Consider the following 21,349-nt stretch of genomic DNA (forward strand, 5'->3'; position numbering starts at 1 on the left):
TGCTTCTGCATTAGGCCTACATACAAATATTACAATGTTGTAATCTAATATCAAATACACCCTGAACTTGTCTGAAGGGTACTTCTAACGTTTGTTCCCTTTTTTGTATATGTTGCTGTTTATGACGTACTCATTTGTCATGTAATAGTTGAATACAAAGTTTTCATCAACCTCACTTTGAGCACATTTTGATCTGGCAATCCAGGTGACGTCATCGCGTTTGTTAAGACCCAACCCAGCCCAACCGGAAGACAACAGATTTTTCATCCTTTTCATACGATGCTAATTTTCGACTGTAACATCTGAGCACTGACATTATTCATTAAATTAATAAAATGCCCTTATTTGATGGTTTGGGAAGCGGAGGAGAGAAGACTGCCATCGTCATTGATTTAGGAGCAGCATACACAAAGTGAGTATTAGCCGTTAGCACCCCTTGTTAACAGAGTCAATAGCATATTATGCTAGCGTATATATTTGTATTTCTTACCTTACTTTTTTAATTGTGTTTCGGCACTAATGGCCTATGCACCTCACACACAAACCAACCATGCTGTAGCGTTAGCTTGAAAGCTAATACTTACTAGACATGTCAGTGTTTAGCTAGCGTTAGCTAATGCCAAATTAAAGCTAAGATAACATCCAATAAGTAAACAAAGACAACTGTACTGAACGACAGTTGCATTATAGACAGCTCGGTGCAACATGAAAGGATTGTCACACCCCAACGTTCATTTTCGAATATTATTTAATTTAATTGTCGGACATTTAGACCAGAATTCAGACCAGACAAATGTCCTGTCATTTTTCCAATGTGAGGTGAAAACACGGCCCCTGGTTGACAGTTCTTTGAGTGACCTACATTACTTTTAAAGCACTTGGTAATCTGATAGCTGTCTGATGTTAAAAGTCACTTAGCCTATCATTATATTTTACACTAGCAGTGTATGGCTTTAATGCTAACATCTTGCTAGAATTTTAAAGCAAATGTGTCATAATGAAGAAAACCCAGCCTGAGGCAAGTCACATGAAGATCAAGAGGACCGTTTTCTACACTTTTCATAATCATGTCTTTGTACACAGTACATTTCTTTCCGTCATAATGTCACACAGAGCCTCACTTTAATTGTATTCAAAATTCAAAGGGTTTATTTGTATCTGCACATTAGCTACACTGTGGTTGTGGGCAATGGAACTCTTCAGTCTGAGCCTGGATAAGGATATGACTGATTGCATTAATCTTGCTAGTTATATTATATTAATTATATATTATTTTATATAAATTATAATATTCTCTGCACATCATTCAGAAGCCTGGCTGATAGTTTTGCTCTCCTTGCAGATGCGGCTTTGCAGGGGAAACGGGGCCCAGGTTCATAATTCCGAGCGAGATCCGGAAACCAGGACAGCAGCAGGTGAGACACCGCTGTGAAAATGAAACATTAGAAAGCATGTTTGAAAATTGCCAAACAGATGGTAATTTTTCTCTCAATTGCAGGCCATCAAAGTGGTTCAGTACAACATCAACACAGAGGAGCTTTATGTAATTCTCAAAGAGTTCATCCATTTACTGTACTTCAGGTGAGACTCTGCTGCATCGGTGATTCTTTTCAACACATCATTTTATACAGAACATATACCGCTTTTGGCTGAAAGAAATATTGGTCCAGTCTCACTAAATAAAAGTTTGTGTTTCTATTTGTCTCGTCAGGCACCTGCTAGTGAACCCTCGCGACAGAAGAGTGGTCATCATCGAGTCCATCCTCTGCCCGTCTCACTTCAGGGAGACGCTCACAAAAGTTTTCTTCAAACAGTTTGAGGTATGGAAATAAAGCTGATCAGTGTTTCATAGAAGCTTAAAAGAAAAGTCTATTTCGTTAGAGTTATTTAGAGTCCCAAAATCAAATGTCCACATCAATTTCAATGGTTTACTAATGGTGACATGTCCTGTAGGAACACACCTATTACAACAACTCTGATCACACATCAGATACATTGTGTATTGTCTGTGTGTTAAAGGTGATATTTCATTTTCAGGTCCATACTTCATTTTGTGTTCATACTTGAACAAGTCTTTTTATTTCATTATAGTCTACAGTAATCAATGCCATTTCATTGATATTGTAATATCACAGTACACTCACTACACTCCCCCCTCCCTCCCTCCACCCGCACATGCCCACACGGGCGAAACCAAAACAAAAAATGCTTAATATAACTTAAAGGTCACATGTCATGCTTTTCCGGTTAGTACCCGTCCCCTTGTGTGTTTATGAAGGTTTTTATGCATGTAAACGGTGTGCAGAGTCAAAACCCTCAAAGTACACCATGTAGCGAGTAAAACTCTAACACAGAAAATACCTCCCCAAAACGCCTCGTTGGAGAAACGTCATCATCCATTTGATTCTTCCGGGGACATCATGATGTCATGTCGTACCCGGAACGAAATGGACCAATCCGCGGAGCCGTTACGTTACGTCCGCGGAGCCGTTACGTTAAGCCCTCGCTGATTGGTCCAAATTGACCAATCCACGGACTTCCTCACACACTCAGTGCATGCAGCTCTGCTGATCTCTCCTCCCTGGCTGCAGGCTGATAACAGACAGTTGGGATCGCGGCAAAATTCTCTCTGCAGACCCATTCTCACAGCGTTTATCAACCCTTTTCTTACTCAATATCAAGCCACACTTATTGTTTTTACTTCGGCTGTGACTTTGTGTGTGCTCAGGGTGAGTTTGGCTGTGTTTCGCTGTGTATCGCTAAACAAGGAAATCACACCTCCACGGAGCTTAGCGCGATTCACAACGTCCCGACTGGTCCCGACCAATCGGAGCACACTGGGCTCACAGGGAGGGGGGGGGCAAGAGCTGCAACGAGCTGCAACGAGCCGTTTAGTGGAGAGAGTGAATACACGTAGTTTACAGAGATGCCGTATGCGAAACAATGTGAGTTTGGAAAATTGCACAGTATAAATCTAATCTAGTAGACCTCAACAATGGAATTATGATCAGTGGAAATGGCCATGACATGGGACCTTTAAACAACAGAGCCATGAAAATAAACAGAAAACAGAAAAGGAAAAAATAGAGAAAAAAAAAAAAACTTGAACAAGTTGAAATGCTTTGAGTTTTTTCTCGTTCTGTCTGAATGTACTGTACTCACCTCCCTCCGTCTGAAATGTTCTTATTTAGAACTCTTTAAGGGATCCCTCTCTAAAGTCTACTCTGAATAGCTAGTAAATACAATATGACACAGCTTTGCAAAGGTTCTAAAGCCATTGGTGGAGATAATGGAATGGCGGCGGTTTTCTAATGAGACTGTATGTGACAAAGGGAAAGGAGGACACATTTGAATGGCTTGCTAAATCCAATGTTTTCTGACCTAAAAAAAAGAGTTGTCCTCTTTAAACCGTTTTTAGCCTCTTCAGATTCCCAGCCGTATGATCACAAGGAATGAAAGAGTAAGCGTTTGATGACATGTCCCCTTTAACTGTTATTCTTGGCTGGTGTTCTCCAGGTGCCCTCTGTGGTGTTTGCTCCAAGTCACCTCATGGCCGTCATGACTCTGGGCATCAACTCTGCTCTGGTGATGGACTGTGGCCACACGGAGACGCTGGTGCTACCTGTATCCTTTCCCTGTCATTTTGGAGTCTTTCAAATGAATACTGCAACTGTTTAGGAATTGCATTTATTTATTTATTTGAATAGGAATTAGGATCTCTGTTCGCTCCTTGGTGAGGGATATCCAGGACATGTTTAGCCTCCTAGGATGGATGGAAAGGAAGCCATTAGCCACCTACTAGCCTTATATGTTTCCACCTTAACTGTAAACTCAGATTTACGAATGCACTCCTATTCTGCCAGCCTGGGAGGCTTTGCCTTTGGGAGGGAAAGCCATTCATAAGTAAGTAGCTCCAACAGATTTCAGAATCAGAGTGTGAGACTCTATTTTATGATTAAAAATCCATTGGCTGTGAAATGTAACCTTTTCTTTTAGATGTGTTTCCCATAACTGCATGTGTCTGTTTCTATTTCAGAGAATTAGAGGGTCTTCTTGTGGAGCAGTGCACTGTGGACTCAGACACCACCACTGGGCAGAGTGTTCCAGTTGCTATTGGTAATCACAGAGAAATGCCATCCACTGTATGCCTTTTTTAAATGAATAAACATGGTACTCTGATACAGACTGCTAATGTGTTAAACTGCAGACAAATACAATGGCTTTCTCCCATTATGCATCATTTACTATAAATAAGTAGAACATGTTTCTATGTGACATTTTAGTGATTTATCTTGCTCAATTGGTGAATTATACATATGCATATAGTCTATTTTAGAGTTGTCTGGTAAAACTGAATTGTCATGTTAAGCTGTGAGATCTGCAGCAGAGGGAGAGAAGCGACTCATATGCATCAATAATTAAGACAGACAGTGGGCTGACTCACTTTTCTGGACTGCTGAACCAAATACATTTCTGCTGCATACGGCAGAGGGCTGACATCTCTGTAATCCACCTTGGGGATGATTTAAAGAGAGAAATTAAACCATAGTCCATACATAGTTTCTTCTATTGTCTCTGTCATAGTTGTTGTTTTAAGATACTTGTCCTTTGCTGCAGTGTCAGTTCACAAATTCCCCAAACACTGGCCGTTTCTCAAATGTCGAGTATACCTGCTGCAGAGCCACTGTTTCAAGTATACTACGTCATCGAGTGGCGCCGAATGCTGGGCATTTAACATGCATTTAAATAGTCCTTCGGCGCCACTCGATGACGTAGTATACTTGAAATAGTGGCTCTGCAGCAGCTCTACTCGACATTGAGAAACGGCCACAGACTCATAAAGCTAACTCGAAAGTGAATTCTGAGAAATGGCTGATTTGTGAATAATCAAAACTAGAAAATGATTCAGTTTCCCTTCATTCATATATCTTTTTCATCTTTCTTTCAGGGAGCATCTCAGAGGAGACTGTGGAGGATATCAAGGGTAGGGTTGATGGAGTTTCTTTTTTTCTTTCCTGTGTAAAACCCGCAAGAGTAATGGATTGAGATTTTAATTATTGCCTTCAAAGGCAGCATTCCCAAAAGAAAACGTGGCTGCTTCTTTCATTACCATCCGGTCACTGGAATACTGATGTGTGTTATATAATGATGCACATTTGTAACAGTAATAACCCATTTGAATGATGTAACTAAAGCTTTCTTCGAATATGCATCTTGTAAATGTTAAATATATTACTGGTTGTTAACATTGCCTAGAGTCATTAAGGATACTGCTCATCCTTAGTAATATATGTTTACATGTTTTAGATGTTATGTCTGCTTATTGATTTTGTTTTGTTTCCTGCAGTCAGAACATGTTTTGTCAGTGACCTGCAGAGAGGCCTGAAGATCCAGGAAGCCAAATTTAACCTGGACGGTACAGCCGAAGTGAGTCATGTGTTTACTATTCTGGGTTTTATACCACTAACCTTAGATATCCTCAGTCTGTACAAAAGCTTGTATTTAATAATGCATTGTTGTAGATTTGTTTATAATTCTTTTTTTCCGTTTGTAGCGTCCAGCCCATCCTCCAGATGTTGATTATCCTCTGGATGGGGAGAAAATCTTGCACGTCAAAGGATCCATCAGGTACTTCCACAAATATATTTGAATATTTAAAACTGCCTTAAACCATGCATAGGCACTGATAAAAAGGGCCCGTCTAAGACAACGTAAACACACAGGTTTTCATAGCCGCGGGAAGTCATTTTGCTCAGGGGGTGCTGCCATAAGTGGGGATGGAGCCGTTTACATTTTTTTTAAAAAGGCGGTGCCGGGCCCGGCTGTCAGCGATACGAGCCGCATACATTGTTTGTTAAAGGCGAGACACGGCAGGCAAAAACATCGTTTTTCATGCACTGGTCAATTTTGAGATGTTGTGCTATTTTGATTCCATAACATGTTTTCTTTCAGGCTTTTGGAAGGAAAACGTACAAAATACACATTTAAGTGTTCATTTTACTAAAGTTGGTCTATTTGCATCTGTATATTTCTCCTAAATTCACCAAAAGTTAGCATTTCTAACGTAACATAAAGTACCGCGACCGCTGTTTGCACCATGTCATCGTTGGAAAAGCTCCGTCTCTCCTGCACAATGATCTCATCGGATCCAAATATGGTCATTTCCTTTGTATCAGCAACCAATCGTGAAAGCACAAAAGGGTCTTAAACCAAGAAACGAAATCTCATTGGCTGGTGTCAATTTCTGACAACGTGATTCGTTCAGATGCATCACGTGGTGTGCTAAAACACTTCCTGATTAGCTTTCCGCTAGAAATGTAAATCTCAAAATGGCAAAAGAACGGCGAAAAAAACGTTCACAGAGAAGACAACAACAATTGTCACTTGCACGAAGCAAGGTTATACAAAACACAAATGACCCCGAACATGAAATACCTTCACGGAGTGCGTCGATGCGCAAGCTGTCATCCAAAGAACAGGAGGGTTTAGCTAGCGCCTCACTGCAATCTTTAAAGGTCGTTTTCTCAAAATGAGTTTTTTCTCCTACTCTGAGTCCGAAATTTCCACTTCAGTTGCACTTACATACACCAAACCTTCCAGTTATATTCCTATCAATATTATGAAGGCTTTTACAGAAGGGTTTGTTCATATATCATTCATAGCCTGAATTATATAAGATTTTATACCTAGAAACATGGCGAAAATTGATATTTTAGGGCTGTTGACAATATTTTCTGATTTATGGAGTGATAAAGAGAGATATCCAAAATCCCTTTGGTGAAAGCCTTAGATGCTAATATGACTACAAAATGAAACGAGAATTTTGAACCTGGCTTTATCCAACGTTCAGATTTCGGTTCCTGAAATGTGTTAAAATATGCGCAAATGTAATGAGATAATGGATAATTTATATATATTACTCTAGTTGTAGAGGTGGTGGGCTGAGTAGTAGCTGGTGGTCCACTCCACTCTTTTTATTGGGTTGTTTGTTGGAGAAAAAAAATCCAAAATCCTTTTTTGCGCCATTCTAGAAAGTTGTCACTGCAGTGTGTGTGTCGCGTCAATTACGTCACTCTCCCAAGACCTACGACCTAGATGACTCGGATTTTACTTATTTGGAAAATAAATTCAAGCCACCTGATATATACAAATATATACTATGACTATTATATGCTACTGTATACAGCTAATTTTATTTTAAGTAAAATCATAACTATTTTATGTAGTTTAATAATTTTTATTTAGGTGGTCACTCAGTTTTTCAAATGTACACCACTCGCCAACAGGGGGTGCTGCAGCACCCCCAGCACCCCTACTTCCCGCGGCTATGCAGGTTTTAACTAAATGCATAGCATCCAAATGATCTACCTTTCCTACAGCAGGGGTGCCCAACCTTTTTTGAACCGAGAGCTACTTTTAAAGTTGCCAGACTGCAGAGATCTACCAGTCCAAATAGAGAGGCGTAGCCATTACTGACCTTTGTACGATTAATACTTCATAAAATACTGCAGATCCTTTATCTTACCTCTTTCTAATCTACACACATACAAGTATTTAACTGAAGTTACACAACAGTGTTGTTGATACAGAGTTGGAGTTTATTCACACGTCACATACTACAGTGGGTAATGTTTTCAAGAAACATTGAACAGTGCTGCCACATATGATACAGGGATAAAAGAAAATACTCTGAACCCTTTCTTTGACATTATATACAAAAGTATAAATTAGGCTTACTAATAAGACAACTCAGATCTGAAGCTACAGGAATCTGCTGCAACAATGCAATAAAAAAGACAAAATTAATAGAATCAAACCCTTTTTTTGTTGCATTTTAGTAGAGTATAAAAAGAAATGCCTTTTTAAAATAGGATGCAAGCAACACTAGTTTCTTAACCTGAATTGATGACTATAATAAATTTAAGTTTGCATTCTTATACCATTTTGTACAATAATTATAATGAATAAGTTCAAACAAACTCAAACTTACAGCTGATTAATAACGGTATCTAACTTGAGTTTTTATCATATCAAAAACCTTTTTGAATGCTACTGTTATTTTTAGTGTCACCAAAAAGCGCGTCGCAGCCTCCATGAATGCTTCTTTCACAACTTCGCCGTCTTTGAAAGACTTCATGTGTTACGCAAGAACGTGACTGACACGATAAGATGCTCTGGTAGCAGCCTTGCTCTTGTTGTTGGGCCGGGTGAAAATGGACTGCTGTGCATGTAGCTGTCCTTTCAGGCCCCTCCCCTTTTGGGAGCGTAGGGCAGAATTAGGAGGGAATTCCGTCTCGTAGCGTTTGTGCACTGTTTTGAAATGCCGCTCCTAAATTACCCTTCTTCGATAAAGTCACGCTCGCATTGCAGATGAGACAGATGGACTTTGAATTGGAATAGATACAAATATAATCATCCTCCCACTCGGAGTGAAAATTATATATGTTTTGCTTCTGCCATAATTGCGGTCTTGTGTGTGTGCGGACTGTCACTCCTGTTGACACGGACAACGTTAGCGAACTAGTGCACTGCCCACTAGCCACGCCCCGACACATGGGGTCACGCCGGCCAATCACAAAGCTTTGATGCGTTCATGTGCATTATTCTGGCACAGGAAGATTATTTTATAGGACATTAACGATAAAACAGAATATTGTTGTTCTATTTTTAGACACATCTCGCGATCGACTGGGAATCTCCCTGCGATCGACCGGTCGATCGCGATCGACTGGTTGGGCACCCCTGACCTACAGGGTAGCCCAATCTGTGTCGCGAGGGGGATAACGGCAGATAAACTGTGGCGCGTTTACAATATTGCAGCGCATAATAGTGCGCCGCATTTGCGCTTCAGATGAGGAGGTGAGGCCCCCTCATAACTGCATGAACCCGTATGGCACAATACAACTCAAACTGGCTTACCTGTACGCCAATCAAGTGGCAAATGGCATAGTAAGGGTGGATGATAGGCTAACTTTAAAAAAAAAAAAATATATATTTTTTTTTCTTTCAATGCCATGCGATCTACCCACACTACCTTTGCAATCGACCGGTCGCAATCGACGTATTGGGCACCCCTGTTCTATTGCATTCCCAAATGTAATAGATAGTGTCATAGCTTACAATAAAATACGAGAGTTAGTTAGTCTTACTGGAGTCTCTTTCTATCTCTTTCCTGTACCTTGCATCTGTGGCATGAAACGATTCTCTATAACCAGCTTCAGGGTTCGTACGGGTGCTTGAAATCCTTGAAAATGCTTGAAATTTGACGTGGTGTTTTCAAGGTTGGGAAAGTGCTTGAATTTTGGGAAGGGTGCTTGAAATTGAGATAAAGTGCTTGAAAATGTAAATGCTTTACTTTTACAATAAATTGCTGTCTGACTGAATAGTTCGCTTTTTAGATTAAAATAAAAAAGAATTGCTTCGCTTCTACATAAAACAGCTCCGCTGCACCTTCCCGCGCTATGCGCGCGACCTGCAAGTGTTTGTGTTACATGTGACCTGGGCATTCTGATGAGTGATAGATGACTGTGTGCCAGGAGGTTGCAGTTTCAACGAGCGTTGGCTAGCAGAAGACAAATACAAGCCTTGGCTGGGACGAGGATCAAGCCCACGAGTAGCCTCCTGCAAAGTTTGCAAAAATATCGATGCGAGAGTCTGCGCTGACGAGCCACATGAAAGGTACGCCGGAGTAGAGCATTTTAGATTAGGCTAACGTTGCATGTTACGTTTGTTTAAGCTAACGTTAGCAAGCTGAATAGCGAACTCGATTGAGGGATAATAATAATTGCAGGGGACAATCATTTCAGAGGAGCGTACCTATGCTATGTGCGTTACAGTCGCCATCGTGTGGTCTTCAGAGGATGAAGCACTCACGGCATTTCGTGTTATAGTCACGAAATATAATTATTGATTCGACACAGAGCGATTTTGAAAGCAATATATTTCTACTGGTAGTATGTTTCGTGCCTAAACCAAATGTGAGTCACATTGACCCGAAGACACATTTTCGTTTGTATTACTGGTCTGGGGGAAGCTCGCGAGTGTGTTTGTGTATTTTTGCGTTTGTGTACCGGGGAAACACTCACAAGAAACACCGACGGCTGTTATGCTTGCTGTGACTTTACATTACTCTGTTCTCTGCTTGTAATTATGTCAGGTGTCTTGAGTAGTCAAAATTACCTACAAATCATTGTACACATTTGTAAATATTATTTTCCACTTGTTACCATTGTGAGTCTATTTTTATGCAGCTCTGCGTGATTTTGTGGCTACAATTCAGGCTAATACGCTACCAGAGGTGGAATAAGTACTCAGATATTGTACTTGAGTAAAAGTACAAGTACTCAGATCTTGTACTTAGTAAAAGTAGAAGTACTAAGATCTTGTTCTTGAGTAAAAGTAGAAGTACTCAGGTCTTGTACTTGAGTAAAAGTAGAAGTACCAGTGTAGGAATACTCTGTTTCAGTAAAAGTCCTGCATTCAAAAATGTTCCTCAAGTGAAAGTATAAAAGTATTCTCATCAAAATATAGTGAAAGTAGCACAGTAAAAGTAGTCGTTGTGCAGATTGGTCCATTTCAGAATAATATATATGATATGTTTTATAATGATTGATCATGAAAGTGTTCTCAAAGCTGGTAAAGGTGCAGCTAGTTTGAATGACTTTGTATACTGCAGGGTAGCTTGTGGATTTACTCCAGGTGGAACTAAAGTCTAATTCAACACTTGATTATATTTCACATCATTCATCCACATCTGTAAAGTAACTAAAGGTATTAAATACATGTAGTAGAGTAAAAGTACACCATTTACCTCTGACTTATGTTTACTGCCAACCTAAAAGTACCTCAACAATAGTAATCAATAATGTATTGAAAAGTTATTTGGCTGATTGTTTTATATCGGATCAGACAGGTTATATGGGAGGCCCAGTCTACGTACAGGTCACTCATTTTGAAATATTAAACTTAGTTTTATTTTCTTTAATTTTTCATCCTCGTGTAGAAGGCGATCACGAAACACACATTTGGTTGTTTATAGCATAAAGAACATCTGGTTTAATGTGAGGTAGAGAAATAATCATTTGAGTATGTGTATATAAATATGTAATTTACAACAGCTGTAAGATGCTTGAAAAGCTGGAAAATGCACCTTGAAAATGCTTGAAAAGTGCTTGAATTTAACTTTGGAAAAGGTGTAAGAACCTGCAGCTTGTTGTGTTCACGGTGTCTTTACATTTCGTCCCTCATCATGTTTCATTTCGTCTTTTCTCCAGGGACTCTCTGATGGAGATCCTGTTTGAACAGGACAATGAGGAGAAGAGCGTGGCCACTCTGATACTTGATGCCCTGGTCAAGGTATTATTTCCTAGCATTTTGAGAGCAAGATGTTATGATTATAAGCAGTCACTTGCTTATGAGAAATGTACATAAACAACTGTGAAAGATTTAAAACATGCCAGCAGAGGCAGTACCATGATAAGTGGGAAAGACAAGTCCGTATTATGACATTGGAGTGTTTGAAGCTTGTAGTTTTTAATCAGAGGGTCTATTGTGTCTGTCTGCGCTAGAATACTACTTCTTTTAAAGTCCCCCCCCCCTGCCTGAAACGCCTCGATTGGACTCCTTTGTTTTCCTCTGTAACATAGTGACATCACTATGCAACACTTGCGCTTCTATTGGCTTGCGCTCCAACACATTGTACGTGATAGGCTAAAGGGCGGGACATCTCTAAGCAGTTGAACAATAACAACAGAGCCGGCCAGCTAACCAATCAGAGCAGACTGGGCTCTGGTCTCAGACAGAGGGTGAAAAGAGGTGCTGCAGCACAGGCAGTATGAGAAAAATAAAGAGCTTTTTGAACATTAAAGCACGGAATATCTTGCTGAAATATAGCGAATAATCCTACATCGCCTTCTTCACCTTCTTTTCTGACACGCCTGGAGTTACTTGTATTGTATTATGCTTCACCTCATCTTCTCATGTGGTGAATAGCAGTTTAAAGTAGTTTCTCTGTAATTCCGCTGATATAACCTTCAGTATACTCAGCAGGAGGTATGCAGCAACCTAGTTTTGTCCTCCGAGTGCACAGCAGAGGAATTAAATGTACAGTTGTACTCAGTGTGGTTGCTGTGGCGACGTACAAATACAGCTATTCCACGAAACAGAGAGCCATTTTGTGGGGATCAAGTCTGCCCCGGGCCGCCTGATTAATCTCAGTGGGGTACAGCGAATAAATTACACAGCCTCAGATTTAAACTTGAAATCCCAATCTGTGCATTCCTCAGGATTGAATGATGAATCAGTGGGGGCTCCACACGCCAGAGAAGTCACTGCAGTAATGTAAATGTCCGCTTCAGCTACTTTCATCCATCACCTTTTGGTTTAGTCGGCACCTGGAAGCAGAAAGTGCTGTCCTGCAGTAAATCTGCTGCTTCCTCCTGCCTCAGCTGTTCTCCTGCTGCACTGCCTCAGGCCTTCTGGGGCCAGTAGACAAAAGCTTATTTTGTTTTCTTTACATTCTACAGAATCACAAAACAACATTGTACAAGTGTTTGTTCACCACTTTAGAGTCAAACTGCTCCACAAAATGAAAATCTGCTCCCAACATTCTCTAGATCAACAACTCTCTATAAAACTCTATGAATCTGCCTACCATAACAACATAACGTATTGAGGCTTGCCAACAACATTCCTCCGAGCCAATATGAATTGTTACCATGAAATCTTTAATAATTTAATACTTTTCCCATGTATCTTGTTGTTTATATTTGTTCAAATGGAGCTGCTATAATGCAAGATAATATCCCCCTCCAATCTGTCATGTAACAACATGTAAATCTAATTTGGTTATGTGTGGACGTGTTCCCCTGCAGTGCCCCATAGACACGCGTAAGGTCCTCTCGGAAAACCTGGTGGTGATCGGAGGCACGGCCATGCTGCCGGGCTTCCTGCACCGTCTGCTGGCGGAGATACGCCTCCTGGTGGAGAAACCCAAGTACAGCACGGTGCTGGCCAGCAAGAGCCTGCGGATACACTCTCCACCTGCGAAACCCAACTGCACCGCCTGGCTCGGAGGTCAGAAATTAGACTTTATAACCCTTGTGCCCCCCTGCTCTGTCATCCTTAGAGGACAAAAATGTCTGTGTCCAAAATAATAACTAAGTATATAAAATAAGTAATATTGCATCAGGTTACATATTTAAGGCAAGGTCCTGATTATCTGTATACGAAAACAAATTTAGTCTGATTTTTAGGCCTTTTTTCAAATGTTTTTTGTGCAAGGAACCTGGAAAATATATATGTTCAAGCTGGTGGAAAACAAAAAAAAGTACAATTTTGAAGCCAAGACTCTAGATTGTAAACTGTATAGAATGCGGGATTGCATGCTGTAATATCTGTGTGATTAAAATGGTTTTAATGGCTTTCAATGCGGACAAAAGTGTCTGTATTTGAGCTAATAACATAATATTCGGAAAGGAGGTTGAACTTCTAATATTGGAAAAAACCCTCCAGCATCAGCAAGCATACTGAACCAGCATTTATCTCGGCCTAAACATTTATAAGTGGCCCCCCGCTGTGTATTCACGCTGTCTCTGCTCCCCAGGTGCTATCTTCGGAGCGCTGCAGGACGTGCTGGGCAGCAGGTCGGTGTCTCGAGACTACTACAACCAGATGGGCCGCATCCCAGACTGGTGCTGCCTGAGCTTCCCTCCCCCCGAGTCTCTCTACGAAGCGGGGAAGACCCCTCCTCCACTTATGAAGAGAGCCTTCTCCACAGAGAAGTAGAATGTGCTGTAACTCTAATAATGTACTCTCCTTTACTCTACGTCATAGAACAGTTCAATTATCTTCAATTTGACATCTCAACACAAACAGCTCTAGCTTTTTAAATGTCTAGTAGTTACACATACTGTTGGGTGATGAGCTGCTTTCTGACCTGACCAGAAAGAAAACAAGTTGAGATATATGAAAGAAGACACAGTGTTAGAATAAAAAAAAAAACTCCTGTGTCACAAGCAGGCATGTTTTTGGTTTCATTTGAAGTCTCAATGAGCAAGACGCTGAACCTGTCTCACTCTCATTCCACTTTGTTCTGGATTCAGTTGGCAATTAAACTGAAAAACACGTTTATCTGTTCAGCAGAAATGTTTCAGATGATTATGAAACTGAGCTTTAGTGTTTAAAAAAGAATTGCTGAGAAAAGTGTACGTTTCCAGCATGATGTTTGACAAAGTTTGTTTTGACGGTAATGTCCCATGAAGTTTCCCCAAAAGAGTTTCACTTATTTATGATATTGAAGTATAAAGTGGTTGTTGAACTCAATAAAGGCCCTACACAGGTGTTTTTAGGTATTCCAGCTATTAACGGCTTTTCACAATAAAGAGTTAACACATGGTAGTGTAGGGTCAATCCACACTGACCTGAATTATTTAAATCAACTGCGGGTGTGTCGAACGTAGTTGTTGTTTACAAGTTTCAAAGCATTCTCCAAACAACGCCATTTTGCTCTGTCACCTTTAAAACCAACTATTACAACAAATAAATATTCAGAACTCAATCAGACTTGTTTTTGTCCTCTTCATCATCCGAGAATAGCGTATGTTCGATTTCAAACAAATTGAAGCTCCAATATGTTTTAGACAAACAGCTGACCAGTAAGCTATTGTTGTGTGAAGATGGACAATATTCCTATATCAATAGTGTTGAAACAGTCCGGAGATACCACCCTATGGGATTTTAGCCTTGCAGACCATTTACATGCACCAAACCTACATGCACTACGGGAAAGGGAAAACCCCAAAAAAGCATAATAGGGCCACTTTAAAGCGGACCTATCATGCTATATTTGAAACATATATTGTAGGGCCATACCTATATAAAACATGTCTGTGAAGTCTTTTTTTCAAAATACCAAACAGATCGTGCATTTTAGCAATGCCTCATTTCGCTCTATTTGCTCTTTTCCAGTCCTGTTTTTGCAGGGGCTGATTCTCTTTTGTGGCAGACTACAGCGCCACTTACAGGCCTGGCATATGTACTACAGCGTCTCCAGCACTTTCGAGCGGTCTCTCATTCCCCTGATAGGTGGAGAGTTGCCCATATACAGTGGGCGGAGCACCCCTTTTCTGACGTCAGAAAAATTCAAATAATAATCAGCTCCGTTGTAGCCCCGTTTTTAGATATTTGGGTACGGAGGAAAAGAGAGAGGGTTGCGTTTTCTGACACTTGGTGAGTTCCCTGACACACCGGGGACCAGTGTTGGGAAAGTTACTTTTAAAAAGTAGTGTTTGCTCGTTACTCGTTACTTCTTTAAAAAAGTAATCCCTTACTTTACTTAGTTACCCTCCAAGGAAAGTAACTTCTTACATTACTCGTTACTTTTACGTTACTTTTATGTTGCTCGACTTTGGGCAGAACCCCATCTCTGTTCCTAAATGTGTAGGCTTACATCAGTGGTTCTCAAACTTTTTCTGTCAGGCCCCCCCTTTGGAGAAAAAAAAAAAGTCGGGCCCCCCCCAACACACATAGTCAGGCTCAGTGGCGGCGCCAGAGACTTCTTTTGGGGGTGCTGTGGGGTAGCTTGACGTTTCATAGAGGGTGCTCAAACATTTAGGGTTTCCCATTAATGTACCGGTCGCTACAGTGGAATTTTCTACTGCAACACTCTCCACACCACATACACAGTGTACCCGCAACTGTTACAATGAAGGCTCGATAATCAGCTCACGGCATATAGGTGTAAGCAGGGGTAAAGTGCTATTTTTATAGGTGGTGTGTGGACACATTGAGAGCAAAATGAAGAGATCTATGGATACCTCTCAACACCCATATGAAACAGAACTGTAAACAGATGTACTTTTTTTCTTTATGGATATTTTACAAATCACTCTTTTAAACTTTATTCTTTTTTTAATATCATATAGTATTTCATACCTGTTTTTCATTTATTCTCTTATTTTTGTATAACTATAATGATCATATAAACGTGTGCCTCGGAAATAATAGTTTACATTAATGGTGACCAAAACGTTTGAGACCCACTGAGATAACACTGACAGAGTCCTTTAGCTCACTGAGTCTCTCAGTCTCACAGGAGAGGACTCTCCTCCACCTTGTTGTTGAAAAAACTCCTTATATCCGTTAGCGTAGCTCGCTAGCACCAGAAACTAAGAACAACGATCTCCGGTACCGGTGCGCTCTCTCTCTCTCGCGCGCACACAAAATGGCTCGTTCCACACACACAGAGACCCAGACGTAATAGTACTGTACTGTATCATATTATTTTCGAATCAATAATTTTTCAAATTATGATTTTTTTTTTTAATCTTTTTTTTTTTTTTATATAACCATTTTTCCTCCTGGTCTTTCGCGCCCCCCCTGGCATGCCTCTGCGCCCCCCAGGGGGGGAGCGCCCCACACTTTGAGAACCACTGGCTTACATAAAGTTCTACTATGGAGGACATAACAGATATGTCTTTTGTGCTCTTTATTATAAAAAAATGCCACAGAGCACTTAACAAAACATTGGGCTATAGGCGTCAACACCACCACTAAACAATAATATCAAACAATATCAATATAAAATCATAATCATTAAGGGTTACAGGCTAGCCCCAAAATAGGTGCAAAGCTAGTGCAAATCATATCAATAGGCTACTAAATAGGCTTGGACTCGAAATATCATCATTTCCCCGGGGATCTTGAGCTACTAGCTTCATGCTAGCATGTTTTCCTTTCAAATGCTTGGTGAGGTTGGCAGTGGAGTTAACGGCAGTGGACACAAGTTTCTGGCCAGGGCACAACGTACACCTTACACTCACATGTTTCCCCTTAGTTTCAACAAGTTCGAAGTAATGGGAATACCTCCATCCCTCGAATGTTAGCGTTGGCTGCGCCTGCTTCTCGCTTGCCATCACTGCTCTTCAGTCTTCATGCCACCACCAGCGGCCAGCCTCTATCACGGACAGTGTGGAATGAGAGCTCGTGCCTAATGCGTAAGCACACAGCTGAGTAGGCAGTGTCACTGTCACTCGTCCCTGGGAAAAGTAACGTTGCGGCGAATTGAAGAAGAAACTACGTTACCAAATTTTCCGTAGTAGCGCGTTACACTACTTTTTACCCGGCAAAAGTAGTTACGTTACTGTAACGCGTTACTTTGTTACTTTGTAACGCGTTACACCCAACACTGCCGGGGACACATATTCATGTATAAAAGACGTACAAAAGTGCATTTTGCATGATAGGTCCCCTTTAAGTCTTCTCTAATGCGTTAACACCTCCCTTTTATTTTTGCAATTATTGTGACATTCACTTCAAGATTTATTTTGTTATGTTACTTTGTGTAATTTGTTCCTAATCTACTCTACATTTACCAAGTTGTATCAAAATGCTTCTGCTAAACTTATTCAAGAAATCCCCAAACACACTGTTATTGTGTGTGTGTGCATCCCAGAATGGAGTTGCATCTGTTTGCCCTTCGGGTCACATTCATCACTTAGAGTTGGTCCGTCTGGTCACTTTGGGCTTGGGAACCAGTAGCATTACCCACAATGCACCTTGAGCCCAAGACTGGCAGAAAGTGTGGGAAATCAGAAAAGAGTTTGAATTCTAGGAATAAAAAAATGGTCATAAAGGCTGAGCAGCGGAGAACACAAAAACAAGGTGGAGGTCTCTCTGTTCTGTCTTCTTCACTTACATCACTAAAGGTCAAACAACCAGCATCTATTTATGTTACTTTGAAACATCTTCCTTTACTGTCATTTGTTGGTGAATAATTGTGGCTTCATGTTTAAATTAGTTTTATATTTCTGTTATGGTTGAAGGCTCAAAAACAGATGCATCCTTCATCCCCATATATTGGAGAGATAAATGTGAGCTGTGTTACTCATGTGATCGTTGATATTATAGGATTTGGTGCCTACCTGTAGATGTAAGCTAATGTGCGAGCTACCATGTTCAGTCCCACCTGCTGCATCTGCTCCTCCTGAGGGAAACCCCATCCTCCCTCAATGGGGAGTGGGACTGGAGCATCAGTGCCGTTCCCAGAGACAGGAAGCAGCAGCTGTCTGTCTGACCTCTGGCTAGCAGACTGGGAGTCTGAGAGGAGGGGAAAGTCCCCCGGAAAGTGGGCGAGCCCTGCCTATAAGGAGTGTTGACAAGCATTTATTTTTTGCAAGACCAGGAAATCAAAACATTTCACACACCCAAATCTGCCACGATATTCACAGTGTTTATAGTTTTCAAGATGAAATCATGACGTTATTGATTGTTTGATGTGTTACCGTGCTGGATTAGGAGATTGTTGTGAAATATTTGACTTCTTAAACCTGTTTTGCAGAACATTTAGTTCCAAAATGAATTGTATATCTTATAGAAGGTGGCATAAACATGGATTTTCCAACATGAGCATCACACCATCACAGCCTGGGAGGAGGGAGAGGAAGATGAGGAGAGAGGAAAGGCGTCATCCATCTTCGTTATCTCCTCCACAGAGGCTATTCTCAACAAACACCAGACCAATTATCCCGTAAATCACACTGGCTGTGAAAACACACCTGAGCCCTTTCTAATAAATGTCCAGGCACCGCTGTGCTTGTAATTTGCGCCCTGCAGAAAAAACAAGGCACCTCCAAGTAATTTTGTGAAAAATAATCAGGAGCTTTAGAAACCACAAGAAGCCAGGTGTTGTATAACAGGAAGGTTACATTTACACAGCAGTTGTTTGGAGCACTCACAGCAGATATAAACTGATAACAGATGTGTTATCTGCAGTAAACACAGGATAGGGCATACACATTCTGCTCTTCCTCACAGCATCAATGTTGATAACCTCAGGTCTGCTGCGTCTGTGCCGAGACTAAACAGGCAACACTGAGAGTTCAATGCATAAACAAGTCCGAAGAAGAATTGATACAACTACAAACCAGATCAGAAGCAGGTCCGGAGCTGCTGTGTTAGCAGGTAGCACAGAGATACAGGGAGCTAGTAAGAGTTTTAAAAACATTTGTATGCTTGCTGCAACATTTTATATTCTGTTATGTATTTGCTGCTCTTTGCAACCTACAGTTTCATCATGTTGCTGCCCTGTGAGAAGCACGTATCATCTCCATGATTACTTTTTATCATTAGCCATTACATCAGATTGAATATTAAGCCTTCACTTTTTCTCAGTGTTAAATTATGGTCTGTTATAGATTGATTTCAAAAGTCTGTTTCCTCACTAAGAAATACAACTTTGAGAAAGAATATAATGCAAGCTTAGTCCACTTTTACTGATTGAATTGGCTGATAGAATCCTGAGGAAAAAAGTGTCTTCCAATTTCCTTTTTTTTGTGATTCCCTACCTATTTAGGGTTAAGAAAACATCTTGCAATTTAGACTTTTTTTATTTTTATTTTATTTTAAAATGTTACAGTATGTCCACTGTAGAGGACGTCGGGACCATATTAGTTTGAAAAGACAGCCAAAATGAACAGATAGACCTGAACATTGCTGTTTATTTGGTCAATAAAAAACTAGTTTGGTTTTTGGTGAATCTTTCCAGATCTTCAAAGACTTTGTAGTCAATAGTGGGAAAAGTACCTCATTGACTCCAGTCGGCACGGGCTGTAGGGTCATCTTGACTAGTTTTATGGATGTGGTCTCCATTTGACCATGCTCATAGAAACAAAGCTTGCATTCCTGAGCCAATTCTCATTTTTCATGGCTCCACTTAAAATAAAAACAACAATAAGACATACGTGCTACTCTTGGCCCACAGCGGGCCATGTCTTTCCAGCTCGTCCCTATCTGTCTCTATCTGTGTGCTCATGGAGCCTCCTGCATCTTTCCCCCCCTTCTTCTTGACCCTCTTCTATCCCAGGTGTGAAATCCTCATCTCTCTCAACATCTGAATCTCCCTTAACTATCTGGTACAGAAAATGTCTGCTTCAGTTCCGTCTCCTGCAACAATATTGAGTCATAAAGTCCATGAAGACGGTCCTGACGTCCACTAGAATGGACATTTATAAAAGGCCTGTTATTTGAAAACTTGAATTATTTACAGTTGCAAGAAAAAGTATGTGAACCCTTTGGAATTACCTGGATTTCTGCATAAATTGGTCATAAAATGTGTTAAAACACAGTCTGCTTAAACTAATACCACACAAACAATTATATGTTTTTATTGAACACACCATGTAAACATTCACAGTGCAGGGTGGAAAAAGTATGTGAACCCCTAGGCTAAAGACTTCTTCAAGAGCTAATTGGAGTCAGGAGTCAGCCAACCTGGAGTCCAATCAATAAGACGAGATTGGAGGTGTTGGTTAAAGCTGCCCTGCCCTATAAAAAATACACACCAGTTTTGAATTTGCTATTCTTAAGAAGCATTGCCAGATGTGAACCATGCCTCGCACAAAAGAGCTCTCAGAAGACCTACGATTAAGAATTGTTGACTTGCATAAAGCTGGAAAGGGTTACAAAAGTATCTCTAAAAGCCTTGATATTCATCAGTCCAAGACAAGTTGTCTATAAATGGAGAAAGTTCAGCACTGTTGCTACTCTCCCTAGGAGTGGCCGTCCTGTAAAGATGACTGCAAGAGCACAGCGCAGAATGCTCAATGAGGTGAAGAAGAATCCTAGAGTGTCAGCTAGAGACTTAAAGAAATCTCTGGCACATGCCAACATCTCTGTTGACGAATATACGATACGTAAAACACTAAACAAGAATGGAGTTCATGGGAGGACACCACGGAGGAAGCCACTGCTGTCCAGAAAAAACATTGCTGCACGTTTGAAGTTTGCAAAAGAGCACCTGGATGTTCCACAGCACTACTGGCAAAATATTCTGTGGACAGATGAAACCAAAGTTGAGTTGTTTGGAAGGAACACACAACGCTATGTGTGGAGAATCCAAAGGGTTCACATACTTTTTCTTGAAACTGTAATTGCTTTCAAAAATAATTATATAGTTCCTCACATGTTAATAAACTAGAACATATATGATTTTCATGGTAAAAATGACAATAATTCAACAATATTTGACTTCTCCCCCTGCTTCTATAAAATGTTGTTTTTGGTATGCCAGCCATTTTGGATGAAAAGAAAGAGGAACTTCCCAGCATGCAATTTTAACCAATGACGTATCACTGGAAAGACCAGGATGTCCTCTGTACAGTACATCAGGAATTGATAGAGTAGCTCAAAAGAGTAAAAGGAGATGCATGTTAACAAAATGTCCATTACAGTGGACATTTTCAATGGGCTGGGTCCCAGGAGGATAGGCTAGCATTAGAATAAACTAATGGGTGTCTGTGAAATCCTACAACACATTAGCATGGTTTGCTATTAAGTAAACGTAGCTAAAGTC

General features: G+C 40.6%; 1 protein-coding gene across 1 annotated transcript; it reads left to right on the forward strand.

Annotated features, from left to right (window-relative positions):
- The first annotated feature begins 213 nt into the window (after window positions 1-213).
- On the forward strand, window positions 214-14,557 carry actr10 (actin related protein 10). Its single transcript, XM_034228437.1, has 13 exons — window positions 214-412; window positions 1,343-1,415; window positions 1,499-1,581; window positions 1,712-1,820; window positions 3,517-3,624; window positions 3,836-3,903; window positions 4,037-4,116; window positions 4,949-4,984; window positions 5,348-5,427; window positions 5,555-5,628; window positions 11,274-11,355; window positions 12,873-13,074; window positions 13,604-14,557. Exons 1-13 carry the CDS (start codon window positions 336-338, stop codon window positions 13,783-13,785), a joined length of 1,254 nt encoding a protein of 417 aa, XP_034084328.1. The 5' UTR covers window positions 214-335; the 3' UTR covers window positions 13,786-14,557.
- Window positions 14,558-21,349: the final 6,792 nt, after the last annotated feature.

Source organism: Gymnodraco acuticeps, unplaced genomic scaffold, assembly GCF_902827175.1.
Source record: "Gymnodraco acuticeps unplaced genomic scaffold, fGymAcu1.1, whole genome shotgun sequence".
Classification (NCBI taxonomy): Eukaryota; Metazoa; Chordata; class Actinopteri; order Perciformes; family Bathydraconidae; genus Gymnodraco; species Gymnodraco acuticeps.

Excerpts from the sequence above, each read along its gene's own strand:
- actr10 (XM_034228437.1), top strand. The coding sequence starts at position 336 with ATGCCCTTATTTGATGGTTTGGGAAGCGGAGGAGAGAAGACTGCCATC. Across the intron at positions 413-1,342 it reads TTAGGAGCAGCATACACAAA|ATGCGGCTTTGCAGGGGAAA; the intron begins GTGAGTATTAGC and ends CTCTCCTTGCAG. Across the intron at positions 3,904-4,036 it reads GGAGGGAAAGCCATTCATAA|AGAATTAGAGGGTCTTCTTG; the intron begins GTAAGTAGCTCC and ends TTTCTATTTCAG.